The 12,545-nt window shown below is 56.1% G+C and overlaps 1 protein-coding gene across 1 annotated transcript in view; it reads right to left on the reverse strand.

The window, feature by feature from the left end:
- The window catches only part of LOC129815601 (dnaJ homolog subfamily C member 11), a 42,635-nt gene that overhangs the window by 13,079 nt on the left and 17,011 nt on the right, over positions 1 to 12,545 (reverse strand). Inside the window, exons 9-11 of the mRNA XM_055869561.1 lie at positions 857 to 942; positions 412 to 528; positions 1 to 154 (exon numbers count right to left, since the gene is read on the reverse strand). The exon at positions 1 to 154 is cut by the window's left edge and continues 2 nt beyond it. Of these exons, the coding sequence (XP_055725536.1) occupies positions 1 to 154; positions 412 to 528; positions 857 to 942 (357 nt within the window). The remainder of the gene's footprint in view (positions 155 to 411; positions 529 to 856; positions 943 to 12,545) is intronic.

Consider the following 12,545-nt stretch of genomic DNA (forward strand, 5'->3'; position numbering starts at 1 on the left):
TTGTTTCTGGGAGCATGTGTATGGTATAATGACCAGTCTGTGTATGGCCATGTAGACTAGTAGAGGCCCCACAGTGGCGTAGAACACTGCACTGGGCAGCAGCTGGTCTGTCAGGTGGACCGGGAATAGATAGGTCTGATTGGCACGAGCCAACCTAGGGACAGAAGGAAACAAATTACAGTACATACTGTACTATGAAAAGTAATAATACTATCACCTGATTTTGGGGTAAACCTGAACCCCCTAAGCGAAATATTTAGTAGCCAAGACACAGATAGACATGCCACTCATGCACACACACATGCATGCACAAACCCACGCACACACACAGTGTATTATACACTGTACTAAACTGTTTTACACGTTGCACATACACACTGTATTACACAGACTGTATTTGTGTTGTAGTACCTGATTTTGAGGGTGACTCCCTGTGGCACTCCGACACTGACAGTAGCAGCCAGGACACTGTGCCGACTGATCTTCCTCTCTGCTCCATACTCCACCACTGTACCAAACCATCCAGTCCTGACACACACAAACACACACACCACAACACCAATAAGGGCCAGACTTCCACCTTACCTATTCACATGTAGTTTCACGTTTTATTAGTACGCGATACGCATGGTATACATCATCCAACCAAATGCTTACTTCCAGGTGCCTTCCCCACAATGTAACAACAATAAGAAATAGTAAAAGATAAGAATATGAACAGAAAGTAAATGGCTCAGTAGAATAGAACAAACATTTTAGCATAAGTATAATAAAGGAAGGCACAATTTATAGTCCAATATTTACATATTTTGTGGAAGGGGGGGATTGGGTGAGTAGTATAATAGGGTGTGCGTACTTGATCGATCCCTTGATCTTGGTCTGGTCCTCATCCTGGAACTTGTACTGGTAACTCATCATCAGATAGGAGTGAGGGACACCCAGCTAGAGGGAGAGATGAAACAAGGTGAGGTGTGAGGGACACCCAACTAGAGGGGGAGGAAACAAGGTGAGGTGTGAGGGACACCCAGCTAGAGGGGGAGAGGAAACAAGGTGAGGAGTGAGGGACACCCAGCTAGAGGGAGAGAGGAAACAAGGTGAGGTGTGAGGGACACCCAACTAGAGGGGGAGGAAACAAGTTGAGGTGTGAGGGACACCCAGCTAGAGGGGGAGAGGAAACAAGGTGAGGAGTGAGGGACACCCAGCTAGAGGGAGAGAGGAAACAAGGTGAGGAGTGAGGGACACCCAGCTAGAGGGGGAGGAAACAAGGTGAGGAGTGAGGGACACCCAAATAGAGGGGGAGAGGAAACAAGGTGAGGTGTGAGGGACACCCAGCTAGAGGGGGTGAGGAAACAAGGTGAGGAGTGAGGGACATCCAGCTAGAGGGAGAGAGGAAACAAGGTGAGGTGTGAGGGACACCCAAATAGAGGGGGGGAAACAAGGTGAGGTGTGAGGGACACCCAGCTAGAGGGGGTGAGGAAACAAGGTGAGGAGTGAGGGACACCCAGCTAGAAGGAGAGAGGAAACAAGACGAGGTGTGAGGGACACCCAGCTAGAGGGGGAGGAAACAAGGTGAGGTGTGAGGGACACCCAACTAGAGGGGGAGGAAACAATGTGAGGTGTGAGGGACACCCAGCTAGAGGGGGAGAGGAAACAAGGTGAGGAGTGAGGGACACCCAGCTAGAGGGAGAGAGGAAACAAGGTGAGGAGTGAGGGACACCCAGCTAGAGGGGGAGGAAACAAGGTGAGGAGTGAGGGACACCCAAATAGAGGGGGAGGAAACAAGGTGAGGTGTGAGGGACACCCAAATAGAGGGGGAGGAAACAAGGTGAGGTGTGAGGGACACCCAGCTAGAGGGAGAGAGGAAACAAGACGAGGTGTGAGGGACACCCAGTTAGAGGGGCAGGAAACAAGGTGAGGAGTGAGGGACACCCACCTAGAGGGAGCGGAAACAATGTGAGGTGTGAGGACACCCAGCTAGAGGGGGAGGAAACAAGGTGAGGTGTGAGGGACACCCAGCTAGAGGGAGAGGAAACAAGGTGAGGTGTGAGGGACACCCAGCTAGAGGGTGAGAGGAAACAAGGTGAGGAGTGAGGGACACCCAGCTAGAGGGAGAGGAAACAAGGTGAGGTGTGAGGGACACCCAGCTAGAGGGGGAGGAAACAAGGTGAGGTGTGAGGGACACCCAGCTAGAAGGGGAGGAAACAAGGTGAGAAGTGAGGGACACCCAGCTAAAGGGAGAGGCAACAAGGTGAGGAGTGAGGGACACCCAGCTAGAGGGAGAGGAAACAAGGTGAAGTGTGAGGGACACCCAGCTAGAGGGGGAGGAAACAAGGTGAGGTGTGAGGGACACCCATCTAGAGGGGGAGGAAACAAGGTGAGGAGTGAGGGACACCCAGCTAAAGGGAGAGAAAACAAGGTGAGGAGTGAGGGACAACCAGCTAGAGGGGGAGAGGAAACAAGGTGAGGAGTGAGGGACACCCAGCTAGAGGGGGAGGAAACAAGGTGAGGAGTGAGGGACATCCAGCTAGAGGGGGAGGAAACAAGGTGAGGAGTGAGGGACACCCAGCTAAAGGGGGAGAGGAAACAAGGTGAGGAGTGAGGGACACCCAGCTAGAGGGGGAGAGGAAACAAGGTGAGGAGTGAGGGACACACAGCTAGAGGGGAGAGGAAACAAGGTGAGGAGTGAGGGACACCCAGCTAAAGGGGGAGGAAACAAGGTGAGGATTGAGGGACACCCAATTAGAGGGAGAGGAAACAAGGTGAGGTGTGAGGGACACCCAGGTAGAGGGGCGGAAGGAAACAAGGTGAGGAGTGAGGGACACCCAGCTAGAGGGGGAGAGGAAACAAGGTGAGGAGTGAGGGACACCCAGCTAGAAGGGGTGAGGAGTGAGGGACACCCAAGTAGAGGGGGAGAGGAAACAAGGTGAGGAGTGAGGGCAACCCAGCTAGAGGGGGTGAGGAGTGAGGAACACCCAGCTAGAGGGGAAGAGGAAACAAGGTGAGGAGTGAGGGATACCCAGCTAGAGGGGGTGAGGAAACAAGGTGAGGGGTGAGGGATACCCAGCTAGAGGGGGAGAGGAGACAAGGTGAGGAGTGAGGGACACCCAGGTAGAGGGGGTGAGGAGTGAGGGACACCCAGCTAGAGGGGGAGAGGTAACAAGGTGAGGAGAGAGGGACACCTAGCTAGATGGGGTGAGGAGTGAGGGACACCCAGCTAGAGGGGGAGAGGAAACAAGGTGAGGAGTAAGGGACACCCAGCTATTCGGGGATATGAAACAAGGTGAGGAGTGAGGGACACCCAGCTAGAGGGGGAGAGGAAACAAGGTGAGGATTGAGGGACACCCAGCTAGAGGGGGATATGAAACAAGGTGAGGAGTGAGGGACACCCAGCTAGAGGGGGAGAGGAAATAAGGTGAGGAGTGAGGGACACCCAGCTAGAGGGGGAGAGGAAACAAGGTGAGGAGTAAGGGACACCCAGCTAGAGGGATATATGAAACAAGGTGAGGAGTGAGGGACACCCAGCTAGAGGGGAGAGGAAACAAGGTGGGGAGTGAGGGCCACCCAGCTAGAGGGGGTGAGGAGTGAGGAACACCCAGCTAGAGGAGAAGAGGAAACAAGGTGAGGAGTGAGGGATACCCAGCTAGAGGGGGAGAGGAAACAAGGTGAGGAGTGAGGGACACCCAGCTAGAGGGGGAGAGGAAACAAGGTGAGGAGTGAGGGACACCCAGCTAGAGGGGGAGATGAAACAAGGTGAGGAGTGAGGGACACCCAGCTAGAGGGGGAGATGAAACAAGGTGAGGAGTGAGGGACACCCAGCCAGAGGGGGAGAGGTAACAAGGTGAGGAGTGAGGAGTGAGGGACACCCAGCTATAAGGAGAGGAAACAACGTGAGGTGTGAGGGACAACCAGCTAGAGGGGGAGGAAACAAGGTGAGGTGTGAGGGACACCCAGCTAGAGGGGGAGGAAACAAGGTGAGGAGTGAGGGACACCCAGCTAAAGGGAGAGGAAACAAGGTGAGGAGTGAGGGACACCCAGCTATAAGGAGAGGAAACAAGGTGAGGTGTGAGGGACAACCAGCTAGAGGGGGAGAGGAAACAAGGTGAGGAGTGAGGGACACCCAGCTAGAGGGAGAGGAAACAAGGTGAGGAGTGAGGGACACCCAGCTGGAGGGAGAGGAAACAAGGTGAGGAGTGAGGGACACCCAGCTAGAGGGGGAGGAAACAAGGTGAGGAGTGAGGGACACCCAAATAGAGGGGGAGGAAACAAGGTGAGGTGTGAGGGACACCCAAATAGAGGGGGAGGAAACAAGGTGAGGTGTGAGGGACACCCAGCTAGAGGGAGAGAGGAAACAAGACGAGGTGTGAGGGACACCCAGTTAGAGGGGCAGGAAACAAGGTGAGGAGTGAGGGACACCCACCTAGAGGGAGCGGAAACAATGTGAGGTGTGAGGACACCCAGCTAGAGGGGGAGGAAACAAGGTGAGGTGTGAGGGACACCCAGCTAGAGGGAGAGGAAACAAGGTGAGGTGTGAGGGACACCCAGCTAGAGGGTGAGAGGAAACAAGGTGAGGAGTGAGGGACACCCAGCTAGAGGGAGAGGAAACAAGGTGAGGTGTGAGGGACACCCAGCTAGAGGGGGAGGAAACAAGGTGAGGTGTGAGGGACACCCAGCTAGAAGGGGAGGAAACAAGGTGAGAAGTGAGGGACACCCAGCTAAAGGGAGAGGCAACAAGGTGAGGAGTGAGGGACACCCAGCTAGAGGGAGAGGAAACAAGGTGAAGTGTGAGGGACACCCAGCTAGAGGGGGAGGAAACAAGGTGAGGTGTGAGGGACACCCATCTAGAGGGGGAGGAAACAAGGTGAGGAGTGAGGGACACCCAGCTAAAGGGAGAGAAAACAAGGTGAGGAGTGAGGGACAACCAGCTAGAGGGGGAGAGGAAACAAGGTGAGGAGTGAGGGACACCCAGCTAGAGGGGGAGGAAACAAGGTGAGGAGTGAGGGACATCCAGCTAGAGGGGGAGGAAACAAGGTGAGGAGTGAGGGACACCCAGCTAAAGGGGGAGAGGAAACAAGGTGAGGAGTGAGGGACACCCAGCTAGAGGGGGAGAGGAAACAAGGTGAGGAGTGAGGGACACACAGCTAGAGGGGAGAGGAAACAAGGTGAGGAGTGAGGGACACCCAGCTAAAGGGGGAGGAAACAAGGTGAGGATTGAGGGACACCCAATTAGAGGGAGAGGAAACAAGGTGAGGTGTGAGGGACACCCAGCTAGAGGGGCGGAAGGAAACAAGGTGAGGAGTGAGGGACACCCAGCTAGAGGGGGAGAGGAAACAAGGTGAGGAGTGAGGGACACCCAGCTAGAAGGGGTGAGGAGTGAGGGACACCCAAGTAGAGGGGGAGAGGAAACAAGGTGAGGAGTGAGGGCAACCCAGCTAGAGGGGGTGAGGAGTGAGGAACACCCAGCTAGAGGGGAAGAGGAAACAAGGTGAGGAGTGAGGGATACCCAGCTAGAGGGGGTGAGGAAACAAGGTGAGGGGTGAGGGATACCCAGCTAGAGGGGGAGAGGAGACAAGGTGAGGAGTGAGGGACACCCAGGTAGAGGGGGTGAGGAGTGAGGGACACCCAGCTAGAGGGGGAGAGGTAACAAGGTGAGGAGAGAGGGACACCTAGCTAGATGGGGTGAGGAGTGAGGGACACCCAGCTAGAGGGGGAGAGGAAACAAGGTGAGGAGTAAGGGACACCCAGCTATTCGGGGATATGAAACAAGGTGAGGAGTGAGGGACACCCAGCTAGAGGGGGAGAGGAAACAAGGTGAGGATTGAGGGACACCCAGCTAGAGGGGGATATGAAACAAGGTGAGGAGTGAGGGACACCCAGCTAGAGGGGGAGAGGAAATAAGGTGAGGAGTGAGGGACACCCAGCTAGAGGGGGAGAGGAAACAAGGTGAGGAGTAAGGGACACCCAGCTAGAGGGATATATGAAACAAGGTGAGGAGTGAGGGACACCCAGCTAGAGGGGAGAGGAAACAAGGTGGGGAGTGAGGGCCACCCAGCTAGAGGGGGTGAGGAGTGAGGAACACCCAGCTAGAGGAGAAGAGGAAACAAGGTGAGGAGTGAGGGATACCCAGCTAGAGGGGGAGAGGAAACAAGGTGAGGAGTGAGGGACACCCAGCTAGAGGGGGAGAGGAAACAAGGTGAGGAGTGAGGGACACCCAGCTAGAGGGGGAGATGAAACAAGGTGAGGAGTGAGGGACACCCAGCTAGAGGGGGAGATGAAACAAGGTGAGGAGTGAGGGACACCCAGCCAGAGGGGGAGAGGTAACAAGGTGAGGAGTGAGGAGTGAGGGACACCCAGCTATAAGGAGAGGAAACAACGTGAGGTGTGAGGGACAACCAGCTAGAGGGGGAGGAAACAAGGTGAGGTGTGAGGGACACCCAGCTAGAGGGGGAGGAAACAAGGTGAGGAGTGAGGGACACCCAGCTAAAGGGAGAGGAAACAAGGTGAGGAGTGAGGGACACCCAGCTATAAGGAGAGGAAACAAGGTGAGGTGTGAGGGACAACCAGCTAGAGGGGGAGAGGAAACAAGGTGAGGAGTGAGGGACACCCAGCTAGAGGGAGAGGAAACAAGGTGAGGAGTGAGGGACACCCAGCTGGAGGGAGAGGAAACAAGGTGAGGAGTGAGGGATCCCCAGCTAGAGGGGGAGATGAAACAAGGTGAGGAGTAAGGGACACCCAGCTAGAGGGGGAGGAAACAAGGTGAGGTGTGAGGGACACCCATCTAGAGGGGGAGGAAACAAGGTGAGGAGTGAGGGACACCCAGCTAGAGGGAGAGGAAACAAGGTGAGGAGTGAGGGACACCCAGCTAGAGGGTAGAGGAAACAAGGTGAGGAGTGAGGGACACCCAACTATAAGGAGAGGAAACAAGGTGAGGTGTGAGGGACAACCAGCTAGAGGGGGAGGAAACAAGGTGAGATGTGAGGGACACCCAGCTAGAGAGGAAGGAAACAAGGTGAGGAGTGAGGGACACCCAGCTAAAGGAAGAGGAAACAAGGTGAGGAGTGAGGGACACCCAGCTATAAGGAGAGGAAACAAGGTGAGGTGTGAGGGACACCCAGCTATTCGGGGAGGAAACAAGGTGAGGAGTGAGGGACACCCAGCTGGAGGGAGAGGAAACAAGGTGAGGAGTGAGGGACCCCCAGCTAGAGGGGGAGATGAAACAAGGTGAGGAGTAAGGGACACCCAGCTAGAGGGGGATATGAAACAAGGTGAGGAGTGAGGGACACCCAGCTAGAGGGGGAGAGGTAACAAGGTGAGGAGAGAGGGACACCCAGCTAGATGGGGTGAGGAGTGAGGGACACCCAGCTAGAGAGGGGAGAGGAAACAAGGTGAGGAGTAAGGGACACCCAGCTAGAGGGGGATATGAAACAAGGTGGGGAGTGAGGGCCACCCAGCTAGAGGGGGTGAGGAGTGAGGAACACCCAGCTAGAGGAGAAGAGGAAACAAGGTGAGGAGCGAGGGACACCCAGCTAGAGGGAGAGAAAACAAGGTGAGGAGTGAGGGATACCCAGCTAGAGGGGGAGAGGAAACAAGGTGAGGAGTGAGGGACACCCAGCTAGAGGGGGAGAGGAAACAAGGTGAGGAGTGAGGGACACCCAGCTAGAGGGGGAGATGAAACAAGGTGAGGAGTGAGGGACACCCAGCTAGAGGGGGAGAGGAAACAAGGTGAGGATTGAGGGAAACCCAGCTAGAGGGGGAGGAAACAAGGTGAGGTGTGAGGGAAACCCAGCTAGAGGGGGAGGAAACAAGGTGAGGTGTGAGGGACACCCAGCTAGAGGGGGAGAGGAAACAAGGTGAGGAGTGAGGGACACCTAGCTAAAGGGGGAGAGGAAACAAGGTGAGGAGTGAGGGTAACCCAGCTAGAGGGGGAGATGAAACAAGGTGAGGAGTGAGGGACACCCAGCTAGAGGGGGAGAGGAAACAAGGTGAGGATTGAGGGACACCCAGCTAGAGGGGGAGAGGAAACAAGGTGAGGAGTGAGGGAAACCCAGCTAGAGGGGGAGGAAACAAGGTGAGGTGTGAGGGACACCCAGCTAGAGGGGGAGGAAACAAGGTGAGGTGTGAGGGACACCCAGATATAGAGGAAGGATACAAGGTGAGGAGTGAGGGACACCCAGCTAGAGGGGGAGAGGAAACAAGGTGAGGAGTGAGGGACATCCAGCTAGAGGGAGAGGAAACACGGTGAGGTGTGAGGGACACCCAGCTAGAGGGGGAGGAAACAAGGTGAGGTGTGAGGGACACCCAGCTAGAGGGGGAGAGGAAACAAGGTGAGGAGTGAGGGACACCTAGCTAGAGGGGGAGAGGAAGGAAGGTGAGGAGTGAGGGACACCCAGCTAGAGGGGGAGATGAAACAAGGTGAGGAGTGAGGGACACCCAGCTGGAGGGAGAGGAAACAAGGTGAGGAGTGAGGGACCCCCAGCTAGAGGGGGAGATGAAACAAGGTGAGGAGTAAGGGACACCCAGCTAGAGGGGGAGGAAACAAGGTGAGGTGTGAGGGACACCCATCTAGAGGGGGAGGAAACAAGGTGAGGAGTGAGGGACACCCAGCTAGAGGGAGAGGAAACAAGGTGAGGAGTGAGGGACACCCAGCTAGAGGGTAGAGGAAACAAGGTGAGGAGTGAGGGACACCCAACTATAAGGAGAGGAAACAAGGTGAGGTGTGAGGGACAACCAGCTAGAGGGGGAGGAAACAAGGTGAGATGTGAGGGACACCCAGCTAGAGAGGAAGGAAACAAGGTGAGGAGTGAGGGACACCCAGCTAAAGGAAGAGGAAACAAGGTGAGGAGTGAGGGACACCCAGCTATAAGGAGAGGAAACAAGGTGAGGTGTGAGGGACACCCAGCTATTCGGGGAGGAAACAAGGTGAGGAGTGAGGGACACCCAGCTGGAGGGAGAGGAAACAAGGTGAGGAGTGAGGGACCCCCAGCTAGAGGGGGAGATGAAACAAGGTGAGGAGTAAGGGACACCCAGCTAGAGGGGGATATGAAACAAGGTGAGGAGTGAGGGACACCCAGCTAGAGGGGGAGAGGTAACAAGGTGAGGAGAGAGGGACACCCAGCTAGATGGGGTGAGGAGTGAGGGACACCCAGCTAGAGAGGGGAGAGGAAACAAGGTGAGGAGTAAGGGACACCCAGCTAGAGGGGGATATGAAACAAGGTGGGGAGTGAGGGCCACCCAGCTAGAGGGGTTGAGGAGTGAGGAACACCCAGCTAGAGGAGAAGAGGAAACAAGGTGAGGAGCGAGGGACACCCAGCTAGAGGGAGAGAAAACAAGGTGAGGAGTGAGGGATACCCAGCTAGAGGGGGAGAGGAAACAAGGTGAGGAGTGAGGGACACCCAGCTAGAGGGGGAGAGGAAACAAGGTGAGGAGTGAGGGACACCCAGCTAGAGGGGGAGATGAAACAAGGTGAGGAGTGAGGGACACCCAGCTAGAGGGGGAGAGGAAACAAGGTGAGGATTGAGGGAAACCCAGCTAGAGGGGGAGGAAACAAGGTGAGGTGTGAGGGAAACCCAGCTAGAGGGGGAGGAAACAAGGTGAGGTGTGAGGGACACCCAGCTAGAGGGGGAGAGGAAACAAGGTGAGGAGTGAGGGACACCTAGCTAAAGGGGGAGAGGAAACAAGGTGAGGAGTGAGAGTAACCCAGCTAGAGGGGGAGATGAAACAAGGTGAGGAGTGAGGGACACCCAGCTAGAGGGAGAGGAAACACGGTGAGGTGTGAGGGACACCCAGCTAGAGGGGGAGGAAACAAGGTGAGGTGTGAGGGACACCCAGCTAGAGGGGGAGAGGAAACAAGGTGAGGAGTGAGGGACACCTAGCTAGAGGGGGAGAGGAAGGAAGGTGAGGAGTGAGGGACACCCAGCTAGAGGGGGAGATGAAACAAGGTGAGGAGTGAGGGACACCCAGCTAGAGGGGGAGAGGAAACAAGGTGAGGAGTGAGGGACACCCAGCTAGAGGGGGAGAGAAACAAGGTGAGGAGTGAGGGAAACCCAGCTAGAGGGGGAGGAAACAAGGTGAGGTGTGAGGGACACCCAGCTAGAGCGGGAGGAAACAAGGTGAGGTGTGAGGGACACCCAGCTATAGAGGAAGGATACAAGGTGAGGAGTGAGGGACACCCAGCTAGAGGGGGAGAGGAAACAAGGTGAGGAGTGAGGGACATCCAGCTAGAGGGAGAGGAAACACGGTGAGGTGTGAGGGACAACCAGCTAGAGGGGGAGGAAACAAGGTGAGGTGTGAGGGACACCCAGCTAGAGAGGAAGGAAACAAGGTGAGGAGTGAGGGACACCCAGCTAAAGGGAGAGGAAACAAGGTGAGGAGTGAGGGACACCCAGCTATAAGGAGAGGAAACAAGGTGAGGTGTGAGGGACACCCAGCTATTCGGGGAGGAAACAAGGTGAGGAGTGAGGGACACCCAGCTGGAGGGAGAGGAAACAAGGTGAGGAGTGAGGGACCCCCAGCTAGAGGGGGAGATGAAACAAGGTGAGGAGTAAGGGACACCCAGCTAGAGGGGGATATGAAACAAGGTGAGGAGTGAGGGACACCCAGCTAGAGGGGGAGAGGTAACAAGGTGAGGAGAGAGGGACACCCAGCTAGATGGGGTGAGGAGTGAGGGACACCCAGCTAGAGGGGGAGAGGAAACAAGGTGAGGAGTAAGGGACACCCAGCTAGAGGGGGATATGAAACAAGGTGGGGAGTGAGGGCCACCCAGCTAGAGGGGGTGAGGAGTGAGGAACACCCAGCTAGAGGAGAAGAGGAAACAAGGTGAGGAGCGAGGGACACCCAGCTAGAGGGAGAGAAAACAAGGTGAGGAGTGAGGGATACCCAGCTAGAGGGGGAGAGGAAACAAGGTGAGGAGTGAGGGACACCCAGCTAGAGGGGGAGAGGAAACAAGGTGAGGAGTGAGGGACACCCAGCTAGAGGGGGAGATGAAACAAGGTGAGGAGTGAGGGACACCCAGCTAGAGGGGGAGAGGAAACAAGGTGAGGATTGAGGGACACCCAGCTAGAGGGGGAGAGGAAACAAGGTGAGGAGTGAGGGACATCCAGCTAGAGGGAGAGGAAACACGGTGAGGTGTGAGGGACAACCAGCTAGAGGGGGAGGAAACAAGGTGAGGTGTGAGGGACACCCAGCTAGAGAGGAAGGAAACAAGGTGAGGAGTGAGGGACACCCAGCTAAAGGGAGAGGAAACAAGGTGAGGAGTGAGGGACACCCAGCTATAAGGAGAGGAAACAAGGTGAGGTGTGAGGGACACCCAGCTATTCGGGGAGGAAACAAGGTGAGGAGTGAGGGACACCCAGCTGGAGGGAGAGGAAACAAGGTGAGGAGTGAGGGACCCCCAGCTAGAGGGGGAGATGAAACAAGGTGAGGAGTAAGGGACACCCAGCTAGAGGGGGATATGAAACAAGGTGAGGAGTGAGGGACACCCAGCTAGAGGGGGAGAGGTAACAAGGTGAGGAGAGAGGGACACCCAGCTAGATGGGGTGAGGAGTGAGGGACACCCAGCTAGAGGGGGAGAGGAAACAAGGTGAGGAGTAAGGGACACCCAGCTAGAGGGGGATATGAAACAAGGTGGGGAGTGAGGGCCACCCAGCTAGAGGGGGTGAGGAGTGAGGAACACCCAGCTAGAGGAGAAGAGGAAACAAGGTGAGGAGCGAGGGACACCCAGCTAGAGGGAGAGAAAACAAGGTGAGGAGTGAGGGATACCCAGCTAGAGGGGGAGAGGAAACAAGGTGAGGAGTGAGGGACACCCAGCTAGAGGGGGAGAGGAAACAAGGTGAGGAGTGAGGGACACCCAGCTAGAGGGGGAGATGAAACAAGGTGAGGAGTGAGGGACACCCAGCTAGAGGGGGAGAGGAAACAAGGTGAGGATTGAGGGACACCCAGCTAGAGGGGGAGAGGAAACAAGGTGAGGAGTGAGGGAAACCCAGCTAGAGGGGGAGGAAACAAGGTGAGGTGTGAGGGACACCCAGCTAGAGGGGGAGGAAACAAGGTGAGGTGTGAGGGACACCCAGCCAGAGGGGGAGAGGAAACAAGGTGAGGAGTGAGGGACACCTAGCTAAAGGGGGAGAGGAAACAAGGTGAGGAGTGAGGGTAACCCAGCTAGAGGGGGAGATGAAACAAGGTGAGGAGTGAGGGACACCCAGCTAGAGGGGGAGAGGAAACAATGTGAGGATTGAGGGACACCCAGCTAGAGGGGGAGAGGAAACAAGGTGAGGAGCGAGGGAAACCCAGCTAGAGGGGGAGGAAACAAGGTGAGGTGTGAGGGACACCCAGCTAGAGGGGGAGGAAACAAGGTGAGGTGTGAGGGACACCCAGATATAGAGGAAGGATACAAGGTGAGGAGTGAGGGACACCCAGCTAGAGGGGGAGAGGAAACAAGGTGAGGAGTGAGGGACATCCAGCTAGAGGGAGAGGAAACACGGTGAGGTGTGAGGGACACCCAGCTAGAGGGGGAGGAAACAAGGTGAGGTGTGAGGGACACCCAGCTAGAGGGG

This window comes from Salvelinus fontinalis, chromosome 18, assembly GCF_029448725.1.
Source record: "Salvelinus fontinalis isolate EN_2023a chromosome 18, ASM2944872v1, whole genome shotgun sequence".
Classification (NCBI taxonomy): domain Eukaryota; kingdom Metazoa; phylum Chordata; class Actinopteri; order Salmoniformes; family Salmonidae; genus Salvelinus; species Salvelinus fontinalis.